The sequence below is a fragment of the Macaca thibetana genome, chromosome 8 (assembly GCF_024542745.1).
Source record: "Macaca thibetana thibetana isolate TM-01 chromosome 8, ASM2454274v1, whole genome shotgun sequence".
Classification (NCBI taxonomy): domain Eukaryota; kingdom Metazoa; phylum Chordata; class Mammalia; order Primates; family Cercopithecidae; genus Macaca; species Macaca thibetana.
This window is the reverse complement of record NC_065585.1, coordinates 117,187,669-117,205,663: the sequence shown is the minus strand read 5'-3', so window position 1 is coordinate 117,205,663 and position 17,995 is coordinate 117,187,669. Positions and strand designations below refer to the sequence as shown.

At 37.1% G+C, this 17,995-nt stretch overlaps 2 protein-coding genes across 4 annotated transcripts in view; both read left to right on the top strand.

Moving 5' to 3' along the window:
* The window catches only part of BNIP3L (BCL2 interacting protein 3 like), a 295,477-nt gene that overhangs the window by 224,864 nt on the left and 52,618 nt on the right, over positions 1–17,995 (top strand). The gene's annotated exons all lie outside the window — the stretch shown is intronic.
* PPP2R2A (protein phosphatase 2 regulatory subunit Balpha) overlaps positions 1–17,995 on the top strand; it is an 81,256-nt gene that overhangs the window by 45,576 nt on the left and 17,685 nt on the right. Inside the window, exons 1-2 of one of the 3 annotated variants that reach the window (XM_050802596.1) lie at positions 3,709–3,798; positions 4,716–4,786. Coding sequence is in view for 2 of the 3 variants with exons in the window: in XM_050802594.1 (XP_050658551.1) it covers positions 3,701–3,798 (98 nt within the window). In the remaining variant the exon portion in view is untranslated. Of the gene's footprint in view, positions 1–3,700; positions 3,799–4,715; positions 4,787–17,995 lie in introns of those variants that run through there. The other 2 variants (XM_050802594.1, XM_050802595.1) reach the window with 2 other exon arrangements.

The window sequence follows — 17,995 nt, the reverse complement described above, 5'->3', positions numbered from 1 at the left end:
AAAAATCTCAGCAAGGAGACCATGAATCTGTCCATCTACCCCTCCCCGAAATAAAATTACACTATTCAGATAAAAAGTGACTTGGTTGGCTGTTTCTAAAACTTTCTGTTTATTGGCTTTTGGCAAGATAAATAGTAACAAACACCAGTGTCTTAAGAAAATCTAAAAATTGGTAATCCATTCACCCAGTATTTATTTCCCTCAAGGATTTTATAGTGAGTTGACTTTTATTGTGTAAATCTTTGGTTCTTGTCCCTTTCCTGATGTCCAGCCACTTGCTGTTTGGGCCAGTTGTTTCTAGGATTCCTCACCCTTACACAAGGGCCCCTCTTAAAATTCTTTACCCTTGCTACAAAACTAGTTCGCTGCTAAACACATACCACATCACTTTACGCTAAAAATGTCATCATAAAATAATTGTTCCTGCCATAAGAAGTGATACATTATTGGAGCAAATGTCTTGTTTCTGTTGCATCTTGCAATCAAGTCTTTTTCTTCTCCCCATACACCCTTCACCTTTCTCTTCCATTCGCATGTTCAGTGATTACATTATAACTGGTTGTGTGAGTCCTGTCTTCAGTTTGGAATATTGTACCTACTGCTTTATTACTTGATTCTTGTTCTGTCTTATAATAAAATTGTTAAGGGCAGGGTGTTGTGTTTTGTGGTTCATACCTGTAATCCCAGCACTTTGGGAGGTCAAGGCAGGAGGATCGCTTGACGCCAAGAGTTCAAAACCAGCCTGGGCAACGTGGCAACACCCTGTCTATAAAAAATTAAAAAAATTAGACTGGCATGGTGGTCCACACCTGTAGTCCCACCTACTTGGGGAGCTGATATGGGAAGATTGCTTGAACCCGGGAGGTCAAGGCTGCAGTGAGATATGATTGAACCACTGCATTCCAGCCAGGGCAACAAAGCAAAACCCCATCTAAAAAAATAATAAATTGGCGTGGGATGTGCCTTCCCACCCCACCCTTCAGTCTGAAATCTCAGTTGTTTTACTGTAATGCTGTCCTTACTGACTTAATCATCTCTAGGTTTTCTGTATTCAGTTCACTTAAGGAATATTAAGATTTCTTCCTTAGTAGAAATTGAGCCCAGCTAGGTATGGTGGCTCTTACAAACTTCCCGCAGTTTGGAAGGCTGAGGTGGGAGGATCACTGGAAGCCATAAACTGAGACTACCCTGAGCAACATAGCAAGACCCTGTCTCTACAAAAAAATTTTTTTAATTAGCCAGGCATGGTGGTACAGGCCTGTAGTACCAGCTATTCAAGAGACTGAGGTGGGAGGATCACTTGAGCCCAGGAGTTCGACTTGATTGCGCCACTGCACTCCAGCCTGGTAAACAGGCCTTTTTTTTTTTTTTTTTTTTTAAATCCTGCACCAAACCTACCCATCTAACTTTACTGCTTAGCAGAGAGCATAGTCAGGCTAGTCATGCCATGGTCATTGACATTTCCCTTACTAAGTGATAGTTGTAACAGCTCATCAGCCTGATGAGGAGTTGAGGTTAATTTAAGTGGATGCAACAACTTGGACCTGGGAAAGAGATAAAATAAGTAATGGGCAACTCGGCCCATTATTCCACTGAGTTGAACAGGAGAATGAGTCTGGTATTGGTTTCAGATGTGAGCATTTCACCAAGCTGAGAGCATATTCTAGAGATCAAAGATAGGTATTTTTGGTACAGCATGGTTTTATATTCAAATTAACTAGTTCATTTGATGGTTAGGCTGAAAAACAGCAAATTATCAATGCTGTAGGGAAAATTGTCTGAGCTGTACTTACGGGAAAGAATTTGTGTCTTCAGAGTGTCTGTGTGAGGGATTTGAATTTAAAGATAATCTTGACTCTGTATGTTTGTATTCTTTGATTTTTTTTTTAATTTATTTATTATTATTATACTTTAAGTTGTAGGGTACATGTGCATAACGTGCAGGTTTGTTACATATGTATACTTGTGCCATGTTGGTGTGCTGCACCCATCAACTCGTCATTTACATCAGGTATAACTCCCAATGCAATCCCTCCCCCCTCCCCCCTCCCCATGATAGGCCCCGGTGTGTGATGTTCCCCTTCCTGAGTCCAAGTGATCTCATTGTTCAGTTCCCATCTATGACTGAGAACATGCGGTGTTTGGTTTTCTGTTCTTGTGATAGTTTGCTAAGAATGATGGTTTCCAGCTGCATCCATGTCACCTAACACTCAAATAAAATTTGATTCAGTATTTTTTGTCTGCTACTCTTTGCTCCTACTTATCTCCCCAAGTTGTACTCTAATGTGCTTTAAGTGCAGGGAGTTTGTATATTTTTAATCCTTTATTTGCTGTAGAAGTCAGTAGTACAGTACAGAACTCCTAATCAAACGACTTCTCAGTACTTACTGGTGTTTGCTTTACTTACTAGCCTGGTATATTCAGTTTTACGCCTTGTGCGTTAGGTAAGCAGTGAACACATTAAGTTTATTCTTTCCTGGTAACCACTGTGATGTAGCCAGGGGTTTTTTAACCTGGTGGTGAGGTATTGTCCAAACAGTCTGAGATAATATGCACATTTTTATGAGCACTTAAATATGTGCAGTTTCGTGGGAGAGCATTTGTAACTTTTGGTAGATTCTGAAAGAGTTCAAAAAGATTAAATGCCTTGGACCTAAACAATGGAGGAAGCAAAGAAACCTTTTCAAAATCTGAACTTTAAAAAATTGCTAAAAGAAAATTATGAAATGCAGTGCTGGATAGGTTATTGGTAAAATACATGTCAGTAAATTTAAAATTTTAAAGTATATATATCGTCAGATTCTTAAATTCTTAACAGTAAGCTACTGTAGACCAAAGGATGGCTGTTCTCTTATAAAACTGACTTATTTTAAATGTATATGATAGGAGCTTTTCTAATTCAGCTTAAAGCTTTGTAGTGAAGAACTTGTTAATAACACAGTGATGAGTTGTACCGTGTTATTGCTTTATCTTATGCCCATTTCTGTAATTTAGACTTTTTTTCCTTAGGAAAAGGGCTCTAGTGTGAAAAAGCAAGAAAAAAAACCTGACAGTTTTATTTGATTGTGACTGTGAAGTCAGCACCGAGTTGGTAGAATCCATGTGACATGCCTGATCCTAGTGGCCCTGTAGTGTGGTGGAGCTGGAGGAGCCGTGCATATTGCAGGCACATAGCACGAAGCATTTCTGCTATCAAAAAGCGGGATCCATTTGCAAACATTTGTTTGAAGCCACGATTTTGAATTTATGACTTAAAATTCCATCTGAAAGTATTTATACATTTAAAATTCCTTCCCCTTGTTAGTAATATGTGCCTTTATTATAGATGATTATTTGCATTTGCATAAACAAGCTTATCAAAAGTATTTAAGAAAATTAGGATGATGTTTAAGGGTGCTATCAGAATGTTTCACAAATTGTTGATTTCTTTGCATTCACAAATTTAGTGAAATATTAATAAGCTATTATTATTTGTTGTATTCTCTGCTAAAATAGTTTCATACTGGTTTATTCTGAGGAGAATTTTTTTAGTGGATCAAAATATGAAAGAACTTTAGATTCATGTTATTTCTGATGGGTGGTTGATGTACTTCAAAGATACACTTCATAGACTTGGAATGTTTGGAAAACATGCTAAGTTCTGAAACTAGTGAGTCAGGAAAAAAACTAATATCTTTTTTGTTTTGTCTCAATTATACAGCAGATATAATTTCCACAGTAGAATTTAATCATTCTGGAGAATTACTAGCAACAGGAGATAAAGGTGGTAGAGTCGTCATCTTTCAACAGGAGCAGGAGGTAAGTGTTTAAAGTTTATTGTCTAAATTTTGGTTTGATTGTGGGACTAGAGCTTGGGTTGCACTGGAGAATCTCATCAGAGGATGTTGGAATTTTTAAAGAAGTGTGTGTTTATTGAATACAATGTCCAATATATAGACAGCTCTGGTTCTCTTAGCTTTGTATGTGTGCATGTGTGTACATGAGCGTATGTTGTTTTGGTTTAAAAACATAACACTAATTGTAAAAATACTTGATTAGAGAAGGGGGTGGAAAGTGATGGAATAATCCAAGATTTTAACGGTTTTGAAGTCTTGGCCCTTCATTATAATTTTTCCTTTAAAACTCCGTAAAGCAAAGTTGCTTTGACTTCTTCTCAATGCTTGGTTTACTTTGTACAATTGAGGGGTGAGAGGCTAGTTTAAAGAAAAAGCAGCTCAATTTTTTTGATGTCAGTTCATACTAATACTGTTACAATGATTTAAATGTAAAGGTTTAAGTGACAGTTGCATGTACATGCATGTAAAGTAACTTAAAAATGCAGTGTTATCTTTTTGAAGAAAGAGAAAATTGCAGAATCTGTAATTAAAGTGGGCTTTTGTTTTGTTTTTCTTACAACTTAGGCACACTTCTAAATTTAATTGACCAGATTTCTCACTAAAAATTTTTTGCTAAACAAAATTTGTCACACTTGGTTTTTTCTTATTCATTCTCTCCTTCCATTTGTAGATCAGAGTTTAACCATTAAAATCAGTTGTTTTGAAACATTCTGCCCCTATTTATAATATATTTTAAAAGTTTAAAGTAATGTGGATAAATTGCAGGGTTTTACAAATACATGTCTAAATCATAACACGGAGTTAGGTTTTAAAGGATTGTGAAATTCCTTAAATAAGCAAAGAATCTAGTAATAATACTACTACTTTGCACTTCTATAGCGCCTTTGACCTGAGGATCTCAAAGTGCTTTACAAACACTAATGAATTAATCCTCACAACACCCCAGTGAGGTAGGTAATTTAATTTTAAAAGAAATGGTTAATAGTGTCTGATTAGAAGATGCACAAACACTAAATATGTCTTTTATTATTTTTTATTTTTATTTTTTGGTTGGAAGAAAATATGAAAATAAGACTCAAGCTTTGCTTGACAAAGAATGGTCTCGTGGGAAGGGGGGGCTAAATCAGTTTTCTGTTTTTAAGTAGCCAAAAACTTGACCATAAGAATCTTGACATACTTAGAGTTGACATGGAAGCTTACATTAGAATTTCATTATAATTTCCCTTTATTTACTAACGGGAAAGCCAAGATATAAATAGATTATTACTTAGTGGCAGAACTAACAAGCAGCACCCAGAACTTTTGACATGTCGTTTTTCAGTGTTCTTTGCTGTTTTTCATGCTGGATAACCAAAATGTGAATGTTTTTATCTGGAGTTTAGCACAGACCTTCCCATAGGTGTTCTCTGCCCTTGAATGTATTTTTTCCTGAAAGTTAATGACTCTCCACACTTTACTTTTATTTTAAAGAAAAGTATTTGAGAAAAACTTGTAAAAATTGATTTTGCCCTAGGCATAACATTCTGAGGCTTTCAGAAAGTCTTCATTTTTAATGAGGGCATTGTATCATTGTCACAAATACAAGTGTGTCAACTAAAAGCTAATTTGGAAGTATTTTACCTGAGAATGAAGTCATTTTCTTTTTTTTTTTTTGAGACGGAGTCTCGCTCTGTCGCCCAGGCTGGAGTGCAGTGGCGCGATCTCGGCTCACTGCAAGCTCCGCCTCCTGGGTTCACGCCATTCTCCTGCCTCAGCCTCCCGAGTAGCTGGGACTACAGGCGCCCACAACCGCGCCCGGCTAATTTTTTGTATTTTTAGTAGAGACGGGGTTTCACCGTGGTCTCGATCTCCTGACCTTGTGATCCGCCCGCCTCGGCCTCCCAAAGTGCTGGGATTACAGGCGTGAGCCACCGCGCCCGGCCATGAAGTCATTTTCATCTCCTGTGGTCGTTGTTGTCCAAGTCAAAATCAAGTGTGGGAAAAAATGGCTGAAAATTTTTTTAATTGAGGGAAATGTTTGCTTTAATATGGGTTTGGTAATGTAGTCAGAGTATTAGTATTTAGTATTTTCCTAAAGGCTGTTAGTAATACATTAATTTGGAATTAAAGATCTAACATATAGTTACTGAAATTGCTCATTTTACTTGTATTAGAAAATAAGACAAAATTATTTTAAAGATAATCATTTCCCATGATTCTTTTCTGAAATCCCACTGAAGATTCTAAAGTGCTAGTATTTTAAATACATATTCTTGTAAGGAGAAATGAGCAGAATAACTGTTTGAGAAGGGCCATTGGTAGGAAAAAACAGGACCTCCTTTTCATGTGTCATTCTTCTTAACCATATTTAAGAATTCAAAACGGAGAATTTTGTAAAAACTCAGTAACATGTCTTTTGAGAATTACTTAGTGGTGTAAATATCAGTATGTTTTTAAGTGATAAAGTAAGAATGATGGTGGTGATTGACTTTTCACTCCTGAAACCTGATCTTGACTATGAATTTGGTGTGTTTTGCCTATTTAATTTTCTACATTTTAAAGCCCTGTCTTACATTAGAGCTTCTGATATAGTGTTGTCTTCAGGATCTATGTCACTGGTCATAAATATGTATACTTTACACTTAGAGGCACCTTTATTTCAATACCTAATGTAATTGGATGAGATTTTATGAATTCACATCTATGTATCTATAAGATAGTGTTACAGTTTGAAAAGTGAAAAATAGTCTTTTCCTAATTTGTAGATAAAATCTCAGAAAAAATTATTTAACAAAGTTATATTACTTCATTTAGTAGCAAAAATCAGATTAGGATTTGGGTCTCTGATTTTCAATCCAACTATTATATGTTCATTCCAGAGTACACTGGTGCCTAATGTTTCTTAGACTCTGATAATGGTGCTAGCCTTGTTTGCAGAACACACTGGCATTTGATCTATTGTAGCTTTATTCTCTTACATAGTGGCAGGGTTTCTTCTTAAACTTGACTTTACTGGGGACCAAAATATCTCCACCCACTCGTTTTTATTGTCTTTACTTGGAAGAAGAAAAGATCATATAACAGCAGGAGAGAACTTGGTACGTCAGACTTTGACATCTGTAAACCCTCATGTCTGCTTCATTTATTTTACCCTTCAGAAGTAGCTAGTCTCCTTGCTGGGATCCAGGCGGGTATCTGTGTCCTCTTGCTGCCTGTCCATTTATTCCCCAATCATAACATGAAGAAACTGAGTAGTCATTCAGAGGCTCTTCATTTGGTTTGAGTATATTTGAGACTGATAATTGTTGAATATTTTTAGCATCATTTAATAGCATTTTTTATAACTAATATATTTGTATAGGTATTCTGCTACACAGAATCTCTGTTGTAGAATCAGGGCACCTAAAGAACTTGAGGCACAAAAGTAAAGTGATTTTCCTGATGTAATCACAGCTATCATGTGGTCAGTAAGACTCTAAAATTCTGATAACAAATCCAGTGTTCTTTATAGCATGACCTGCTATAAGTGACCCATGTTATTTTTACAGCTTCTAATAGCTTTCGACAGCAAAGTGAATGATAGGGTATATTCTTTTTGTTAATGAAAATATTAATACAGGGTTTTGAGGGGAAGTCCGAACAGCTATTAAAGAGGATAATGATGTTCTCTAGGTTTTAGGGTCTTTTGTTGTTTCCATGGGTGCTCAAATCAGGTGATTAGTGGTTGTCAAAGTAGCTGGTTTCCTACTGACTTTGGGTTGTTCAGACCTTCAGTTTCTCTGAGACTTTGTGATGTACCCTGTAAGGTAGTGTGGGGGCATGGGTGCTCCGTTAAAGGGACAGCTAAAGCGTAAGGTGAGGAGGGAGGTTGTACCTCTTTCCACTTCTTCTTATAATCTTTCTAGATTGGTATGGGGCCTTTGATTTTTGTTTTCTAGGGCTGCTGGTAAGTTTCTTGGATTTCAAACCCTCGGGCTTTTTTTATTCTTAATGTGGTATTCCCAAAACTCCTTAACAGGATACAGAAGAAACCTTAAAAAACATGCTTTTCACAAAAGAATGGATAGTATTGCTAATATGATGGTATTCTCTTTCTAAATTATATAGGGTTCAAAATGTTTGCATGTATTTAAAATGCAGATTCTGGGTTGGGGGCCACAGCTGATGCCTGTAATCCCAACACTTTGGGAGGCTGAGGCGGGTAGATCACTTGAGGGCAGGCTGGCCAACATGGTGAAACCCTGTATCTAATAAAAATACAAAAATTATCTGAGCCTGGTGACACATGCCTGTAATCCCAGCTGCATGACTGAAGTATGAGGATCACTTGAACCCGGGAGGCAGAGGTTGCAGTGAGCCGAGATGGTGCCTTTGCACTCCAGCCTGGGAGACAGAGTGAGATTCTGTCTCAAAAAATAATAAAAATAAATAAAATGCAGATTTCTATCCTGCTCCTCAAGAATGTGTATGTATATGGTGCATTCATAGAATGTAAGAGCTAAAATTTATAGGGCTTTCTAGGGATTCTTAACTTTATTTGTTGTTGTTGTCCCACGAATTCCTTTGATAGCCTGGCAAATCCTGTAGACTTCTCTGAATGTTTTTTGTTTTGTTTTGTTTTGTTTTTGAGATGGAGTCTTGCTCTGTCGCCCAGGCTGGAGTGCAGTGGTGCCATCTCAGCTCACTGCAACCTCCGCCGCCAGGGTTCAAGCAGTTCTCCTGCCTCAGCCTCCTAAGTAGCTGGGACTACAGGTGCACACCACCACACCTGGCTAATTTTTGTATTTTTAGTAGAAATGGGTTTTCACCATGTTGGCCAGGATGGTGTCGATCTCCTGACCTCATGATCCACCCACCTCAGCCTCCCAAAGTGCTGGGATTACAGGCATGAGCCACCGTGCCCTGCCAGAATGTTTTAATTGCATAAAATATTTGAGATCATAAAGGTTGAAATAATTTACCAAAATATTCATAATTGAGTAATGTATGTTTTAAGCGGATAACAGCTGGATTATGATATTAAAATGTCATTTATGTGTGACAAAGTCACAAGAATTGCTAATACTGTATGCAGTTTGTTACCTGTGCCCATAATCAAAAGAAATGCTGAAATTTAACTGGAAGTTAGTGAAAATACATGTGTACATTCTCTGCCCTCCCCCATCCCCCACCTCCATCCAGGCTTACAACATCCCTGGGTTCTGTCGTTGGACCCTTGTGTCCATGAGCCCCCAAGTTATAACCCCTGGCAGTGCAGTTTCCTTTTGCCAGCTGGGGGCCCAGGTACCAGATTACCCATCCAAAGTCATACAGTTAGTAGGGAAGTGATCCCCTACTGCAGAAGCCACATATCCTGATATCCACCCCATGGCTTTGCGCACTCTGACCTGGATATAGTAGCAGCAATTTTATGTGCTAGACCCTCTGCCAAAATCCCTCAATCTTACTTGTCACAGCAAAATAACAAAGATGTTTGTATGTTTACTATATCCTGATGTATTACAAATTTATAAATAAAATGAGACTTAGAGAGGATACATAACATTTCCAAGATCACCCTGCTAGGTAAGTGGGTAAAAGCTAATTTTGTATAAATTGAGATGAGTATCACAGTGCTGGCTATTGATTTTAAAATGAAAAAATCTTTAATCCTGTTTGGTGTAATGAGTCTAATTGTTAAAAATCACCCAGGAAAATCAGTCTCATTACTTTATACCTAATGAGGAAAGTACATGATCTTTAGACTTTTTAACATGAGCTATTAATGAGTGATCTGTTTTCTGTCATAGGCATTAGAGGGGGAAATGGACTGAGAGTTGAACGAACCGCCTTGGTTCTAGTCTTGGTATTCATTCATGCATTTGCCCAGCCATCTCTTCTTGTTCAGCCTAATTTTAGTGTCCAGATTTCTGTCCAGACTGCCATCAGATTCTTGTCAGCTACCTGTTAATCTTTTGGGGCTCCTTAGGGTATTACATTTTCCAAAAGCAAAATGTCATGTATTTTAAATATTTAAAATACCTGCTCAGTGGGTACCTTTTACCCGTTGAGCAGAAATCCGAATTAACCGTGTTTCTTGTACAGGTTGAGTATCCCTTATCTGAAATGCTTGGAACCAGAAGTGTTTCAAATTTCAGTTGTTTTTGGATTTTGGAATTTGCGCATGTACATAATGAGATATATTTGGGGTGGGAACCAAGTCCTGAACACAAAATTCATTTGTTTCATATACACCTTATACACATGACCTGCAGGTAATTATACAACATTTTAAATAATTTGTGCATGAAACAGTTTGGACTGTGACCTATCACATGAGGCCAGGTGTGAAATTTTCCACTTTTGGTGTCATGTTGACAGTAAAAAGTTTCGAATTGTGGAGCATTTTGGGTTTCAGATTTTCAGATTAGGTATGCTCAACCTGTCCCCAAGAAATTCTCCACCAAAAACAACTCCAAATCTATGAAATTAATAATGGCCAGTGATTTTGGAATTAATTATTAAATTAATTAATAAATTTGGAATTTATTTACCTTTCCTCCTTCTTCCCCTGCTCTCCCTAGCCTCACCCATATAAAACATTTCATTGTATTCTTCTTCTTAATAATTTTTCCCTCTTAATTATAAATTCATTATGCTTGATGTGGATAAATTAGTAAATATGGATAAGTGGCAAAGAATGCATGTATAACTCTGCCAAACAAAAATAAGAACTTTTGATATATATCAAAGGCGTATCTTTCTAAATATCTGATTATAAATTTAGGGTTGTATGATTTTTTTCTCACATACTGTATAGTGAATACCTTTTCATGTCATTAAATTTTCTGTATCATCATCTGTGCAATGAAATGACATGACATAGTTGTTTATTTGATCTCATCTCTGTTGTTAGATTCCTAGATTGTTTATTTCTGCTTTTTTCAGGGTCGGGAGGTGAGAGACTGCCCCTTTGCGGTTACTGTGTTTTTCCCTCTTTCTAAAGAAATAAAAGTAGCAACTTGGTGATTGAAAATACATTATTTCATTGGATTTTGGTTTTACTTTACCCTTTAATACTCCCAATAATTAAAGCATCTTGTTCTATTCCCTTTTTTTCTAGTGGTATATTTATTGAATTTGGATGGGCCACATGTTGTGAGAGAGAGCGTCAGCTCTTCTTCTCAGGCATTATGTTTTTCAGCTTTTTTGATTGGCTGCCTTTAAATTTTATTTTACTTTTTGTTTTTCTGCCCACAGGTTATTTAAACATTCTTTTGTTCCCTTTTAAATTTATTATTTAGTTAGACTTTATTACCCTAAGTCATGTGATGAAGTGATTTTCTTCTCTTCCACCTTCCCCACCCATTCTCAGATTGCCAGGCAGGTTATTGTTAGTAGTAGTAGTAGTAGTAGTAGTAGTAGTAGTTATTGTTAGTAGTAGTAGTAGTAGTAGTAGTAGTAGTAGTAGTAGTAGTAGTAGTTGTTGTTGTTTATTTTTAGAGAGTCTCGCTCTGTCACCCTGTCTGGAGTGCAGTGGCACGATCTCAGCTCACTGCAACCTCCGCCACCCCGGTTCAAGTCATCCTTATGCCTCAGCCTCCCGAGTAGCTGGGATTACAGATGTGCACCACCATGCCTGGTTAATTTTTGTGTTTTTAGTAGAGGCAGGGTTTTGCCATGTTGACCGGACTGGTCTCAAACTTCTGGCCTAAAATTATCTGCCCACCTTGACCTCCCAAAGTGCTGGGATTATAGGCTTGAGCCACTGCACCCAGCTGGTTATTACATTATTTATTTAAATTTTTTCACACAGATTTAAAATGCTCATTAGATCAGTCTCTGCAGAGTTGTGTCTAGACTTCACTGTGTTTTAGCTTTTCAAAGTCTTATTCAAGGATAATGAACTCTACTAGTCTTTCTACTTTATTTGTCCCTTCTTACAGTTGAGTTGTGTAGATAAGTTTTGAAATGTATTGAAATTGGGTTCTTTCTCAAATATGTCTCTATACCCGTTCAAAGTAAATACTTGATCAGAGTAGAGGTTGTTGCAGGTTTCTTAGTATCTAGTTATCAAGGATTTGACTTGTGCCTTTGCAAAGGGGAATTTTCTAGCGAACTTCATCTGTAGTCAATTTATCGGGGGTAGGAAGGCCTTTCTTATTAGAATGTTAACCAGTGGAAAGGACATTGAAGACCATCTGGTCCAATCTTATTTGTTATTTCTCCAATTTGAGGCACAGAAAAGAGTCTGAAATCGGGCGCCTCAAATGCCAGGGCGTCATGCATTTACCTGCATCATGTTGTTTCTAAATGATAGAATGTGCACTGATTGGGCTTGATCCTTGTCTGAAAGAGAAATTAATATTTGAACTTGACTTGCTTTTGCATTAAATTCCCAAAACTATCCTGTCCTGAGAGAATAAATTGTATTTAACGCATGAAGAAAACAGGATCCAGGGGATTGTTATATTTTATGAACTTCAAAAGGAAAGAGACACAAGTAGTAAAAAGACTTTTTGTTGTTGTTGTTGTTACATCTAATACCATTTGGGGTTCATCTGAATCTTCTGTCAGAGAGAAACCAACTCCTTAAGGGTCCAAGTTACATTGAAATTCCATTTTGAGAGAAACAAGGTTGGAGAGCCTTGAGATCTGCCTCCATTCCTTGGTTGCTGATAGAACTGGGAAGAGCACCAGCATCTGAGCAAGGCAGTTTTCGTGTGGGGTGTTTGTGTGTGTTCACGCACATGTGCATGGAGGGTTTGTTTTTTTTTCCATTCCTTTCAGTAATGTGTAAAATGTAGAATAAGCATTCCTCCTATGTAACTTTATCACTTAATCTGTAGCATTGTCTGAAACAGACATTCTAGCTAGTTTGATAATCTGAGTGAAAGCACATTAACAACTTTAGGTTTTAAAACATTATATTAGTTGTATTTTATGCATTTCCTTTAAATTTTATTTGACTGTCTTGTAGACAAATAATAATGCTGTTGATTTGATTCAACCAGGTATCCTTCATTCAGATTTCTCTCCCACTATATTGTTTTTTTGATAGGGTATTGTGACTGATATGCTTCCAAATTGCACTTAGTATATAATACATAGTAGGCACTCAGTGAATGAGTATTAGCTTACTGAATATAATTTATAATAAGGCCTTGCAAAATCTTGAAGTGCTCCATGACTATCATTAGTTTAGAGAAAGTTTTGAGATTTCTTTTCCGTTTATTTCATCGAATGACTTGTGTTTTGCTTTATTCTAGAAAGTTCCCCATATTTTCTGAATGTGTTGAGAGTAGTTATCAGCTATCATTTAATTTTGTTTTGTACCATTTCTGCCACTATCCCTGAATGGCCATTTCACAAAACACTGACTCTTTTAAAATACTTTTATACTGCTGTAAAATATAAAACAAATGACTGCTTACACTACATAGAAGATGAACATTAATAAACAGTAAGTTTTAGTAGGGTTCTATTTGGAGGCTTAAAAATATTCATTTATTTTCTGTTATATGAGATCAAAGTAAAATACATTTAATATTCTTAAATTTTTAAATTTTTTTCATGGAGCAAAGTAAATATGTCCTACATTTTTGCAGAGTTTCATTTAAGGAAGGAGAAAGTTAGGACAGGTTGAACATTCCTAACCCCAAATCCAAAGTATTCCAAAATTGGAGACTTACTGAGTGCTGACGTGATACCACGAGTGGAAAATTCCCCTGGCCTCATGTGATGGGTCACAGTCAAAACTTTGTTTCATGCACAAAATTAATTAAAATGCTGTATAAAATTACCTTCAGGCTATAATGTATAAGGTGTATACAAAACAACTGAATTTCATATTTAGACTTGGGTCCCCTCCCTAAGATAATATCATGTATATGTAAATATTCTAAAATATGGAAGAAAATGTGAAATCTGAAACACTTCTGGTCCCAAGCCTGTAAAAGCACAGTGGAGTTACTTACATTTAGAAGTAGCTGTTGCAAAATGTTAAGTGAAATTTTTTCAGAAGTTGCCTTTAACTCTTGACTATTCTTAGTATGTTTAATGTAGAAAATATGAAAAATGTGTATCATTTTCCACAAAGAATAAAATCAAAATCATCCCATAACAGGAATGAAGAATGAACACCTGTGTGTGTGTGTGTGTGTGTGTGTGTGTGTGTGTGTGTGTGGTTTTCTCAGGGATTTTTGTTTTGTTTTACAGAATGAGACTCATGTTGTACATATCACTTTGTAATGTTTAGTTTTATGTACTGTCCATGTTTTCTCAGGTTGAAATATTGCCTCCCAGTCAGGGAGATGAAGAGACTATTGGAACCACTGAGTAGAAAGGGTTACTTGAATAGTTGGGAAGAACATATTCCATCTTATAACTTAGGTGACAAGGTTCAGTAAACTTTTGGCTTGTGGGAATAGCTTATACTTCTACCAGTAGTATGTGACTTTGTCTTTTTGTCACTAAAACAGTGGTCATTATCACATTTTTAATTTTTTGTTCATTTAAGAGGAAATATTATTGCTTAGTTTTGGTGGTGGGGGGGGGAATGTATGTATGTGTGTGTGTGTGGTTTTCTCAGGGATTTTTGTTTTACAGAAGGAGACTCATGTTGTACATACCACTTTGTAATGTTTAGTTTTATGTATTGTCAGTGTTTTCTCAGGTTGAAATACTACCTCCCAGTTAGGGAGATGAAGAGACTGTTGGAACCATTGATTGGGTTACTTCCACCTTTTGGCTCTTGAGAATAAAGCTGTTATGGACGTTGCTGTACAGACACCTCTCTGAGGTCCCATTTTTCAGTTCTTTGGGATAAAATCTGGAAGTGGGATTGCTGGATTATATGGTAGTTCTATTTTTAGCTTTTTTGAGCAATCTCCACATTGTTTTCCGTAGGGGCTGCAACATATGTGTGGTATATAGTTTTAAATCTTTATTTAAATATACACTGAATAGTACATAAAACACTAGCAGATTATTACATAGCACACATTTATTTAGGTCAAGAAATAGAACTTCCCACGCTTCCACAAACCCTTCTCTTTTCCCTTCCTCTCCTTTATGAGCCTGTCTTCTTAAAATTATTTTGGCCTGTAGTTTTAGAACTTTGAATAAATGGAATCCACAGTTTATCCATTATGAATAATGCTGCTGTGAACATTCTTACTCATGTTTTTTGCTGTACAGTCATGAGTAGAATTATTGTGCCATAGGATAGGCATTCACTGTTAGCAGACATCACAGTAAAAAGTTCTGCTAATTTTATTCTTGTGAACAGTATATAAATTTTATGGCTGTTCTACATCTTTGCCGGTGCTTTGTGTTGTATTATCGGTCTTTTAAAATTTAACACTTTGTGGGTGTGAATTAAGTTTGTATTTACTGTTTCTTTTTTTGAGACTAAGTCTTTTTACTTTGTCACCCAGGCTGGAATGCAGTTGGTGCAATCTTCGCTCACTGCAACCTCCTCCTGCCATCAAGCGATTCTCCTGACTCAGCCTCCCTAGTAGCTGGGATTACAGGCATGCACCACCATGCCCAGCTAAATTTTTGTATTTTTAGTAGAGACAGAGTTTCACTATGTTAGCCAGGCTGGTCTCGAACTCCTCACCTCAGGTGATCTGCCCGCTTCGGCCTCCCAAAGTGCTGGGATCACAGGTGTGAGACACCACATCCGGCCTTATGCTTACTTTCATGATTCACATTGAGATTGAGTTGTTGTTGTGTTGTTTTGAGACAGGGTGTTTCCGTGTTGCCCAGGTTGGAGTGTGCAGTGGTACGCTTACAGCTCACGGCAGCCTCAAACTACTGGACTCAAGTGGTCCTTCCCACTTCAGCCTCCCCAGTAGCTGAGACTACAAGCATGCACTGCCACACTTTGACTAATTTTTTTTTTCTCTTTTTTTGGTAGAGATGGTCTCACTGTGTTGCTGATCTTGAACTCCTGGCCTCAAGCAATCCTCTGTCTTGGCCTCCCAAAGTGTTGGGTTACAGGCACTCGTGGCCAGAGCTGCTTTTTATATTGGCTATTTGGATATTGTCTTTTGGAAGTGACTGTCGAAATCTCTTATAATTTTCTGCTGTGTTGTGTGTCATTTTTCTTACTGATTTGTAGACTTTCTTCACACTTTTTGCAGATGAACTCTTTTTTAGTTACATTTGTTGGAGGAGCCAGGGGCAGTGGCTCACTGTAATCCTAGCACTTTTGGAGGCTGAGTTGGGCGGATCACTTGAGCCCAGGAAGTCGAGACCAGGCTGGGCAATAGAGCAAGACCCCATTTTTTTTTTAAAAAAACACACACGCATTTTTTTAGAAGTATTTTTCATTCTGTGACTTGCCTTCTCATTTTTTTGAATAGTATATTTTTATAAATAGAGATTATTAATATAATACAGTTGATCAGTATTTTTCTTAGGGTTACTGGTTTTTCTGTCCTGTATAAGAAATACTTTTCAACTCCAAGGTCCGGGAAATTATTCCCATTACGTTTTAGAACTGGATGATTTGTACTGTAGCCACTAGATCCATGTGGCTATTTAAATTAATGGGGAATCGAGTCTGTTCTCTCTCCCCCGCTGCAAGACCCTGTTGCAGTGGTCCCTGTCTCCATGGCCCTCTTTAAATAAAGTCAGCCTTACCACCTTATAAATAAATAAATACATTTAAATTGTTAAAAATAAATTGTAGAATTAACTTCCTTAGTTGCAGTAGCCACATTTTCAGTGCTCAGTGTGTGCCTAGTGCTCAACTTGACTAGTGGCAAAACCATACTGGACAACACAGATACAGACGATTTCTATCATTGCAGAAAAGTTCTCTTGGGTTGTGTTATCCTAGGACTTGATTATTGTACCTTCACATTTATATCTCTTATTCATCTGTAATCACTTTACGTGAGTGGTTTAGGGAAGGGGTCGAGCTTCATTTTATTTCCTATGAATAGTCAACCTATTCACTAGTCAACACCATTTAGTGAAAAGACCATCCTTTCCCCATTGCCCAGCAAGGCAACCTTTGTCATCATTTAGGCCTGTTTCTGGGCCATCTGTTCTGTTTCATTGGCACATTGGTCTATCCTCGTGCCAGTACAGTCTTTATGACTTTGCTTTAAAACTTGGTTATGATGTCCTTTAGTGAATTCTCTTTGCATCTGTGTTGAAAATGTGTGATACTGGTTTTGTGTCCTGTGTTTGTAATGTATGTAAAGTATGTGACATACCTCATTCTAAGTCCTGCTTTGAAAATCTTTATTGAATGCCTGTTACATGTGCCAGGTACTGTTACAGGTGCTGGGGAATAAAGCACATCTAAACTTACCGTAGAAACTTTCATGCAAATAGATTGTATGTTTAGGAAGATGATTCTCATAGTGATCATAAAGGCAAGCAAGAAAAGAGAGGGAGGTGAAAATGCTGTGCAGGTAAAGCCAGTATAAATTGTTGAAGGATGTGTCACAATTCTGTATGACTGTAGGAGAGGTTTTTAAAACAAAAACGTTGTTTGATTTTGATGCATTCTCATTTGAGTGGCTCAGTGTTGAGTATCTGGTTATGTTTCTTTTATTTCAGGCTTGCTCACTGTCCTTTGTTCATGCGGGGAACAATGCTATCATGGTCATTATAATCTAAACATCCCCTCCCAAAGTGTTAGGGAAAATCTGTTGCAGCTTTCTGCAGTCTACTGTCAGTTACCACTTGTACCCATGTTTTATAGCCTCTTCTGTTTTGTTACTGCTGCTGTCATTTCTGCCATTACTCTTTGTCCTGTGGACTTGTTTTTAAAAGTTCTGTTATGATAATTTTAGTAAAGTTTCAGAGGAGAGGGGAGGCTAGTGCATGTGCTTAGCCTGGCATCTTGAGCTTTTTAGACAGAATTTTCTCCTTTTATGATACATATATTTATTTCCTGTTGCAAAGAGATGGAACTTCTTGCAGTCTATTGAAACTGCCATATATCTCTATGATTTTGTTTTTGGATTCTGTAAGAGATCATGTTTAGTAGACTCATGTTGTTGTCCATGAGTCTACAGGAAGATGTTCATGTTCTGTTTCAGAAAATATTTCTGTAGTTTTGTGCTTTTCTTAACTCATCAAATACAATGTGTGGCTTGCCCTTGGCCCTTCATACTGCTTACCTTAATTGTGTAGACCGTAACCAGTTTCCACTTTGACTGAAGTTTGACGTACAC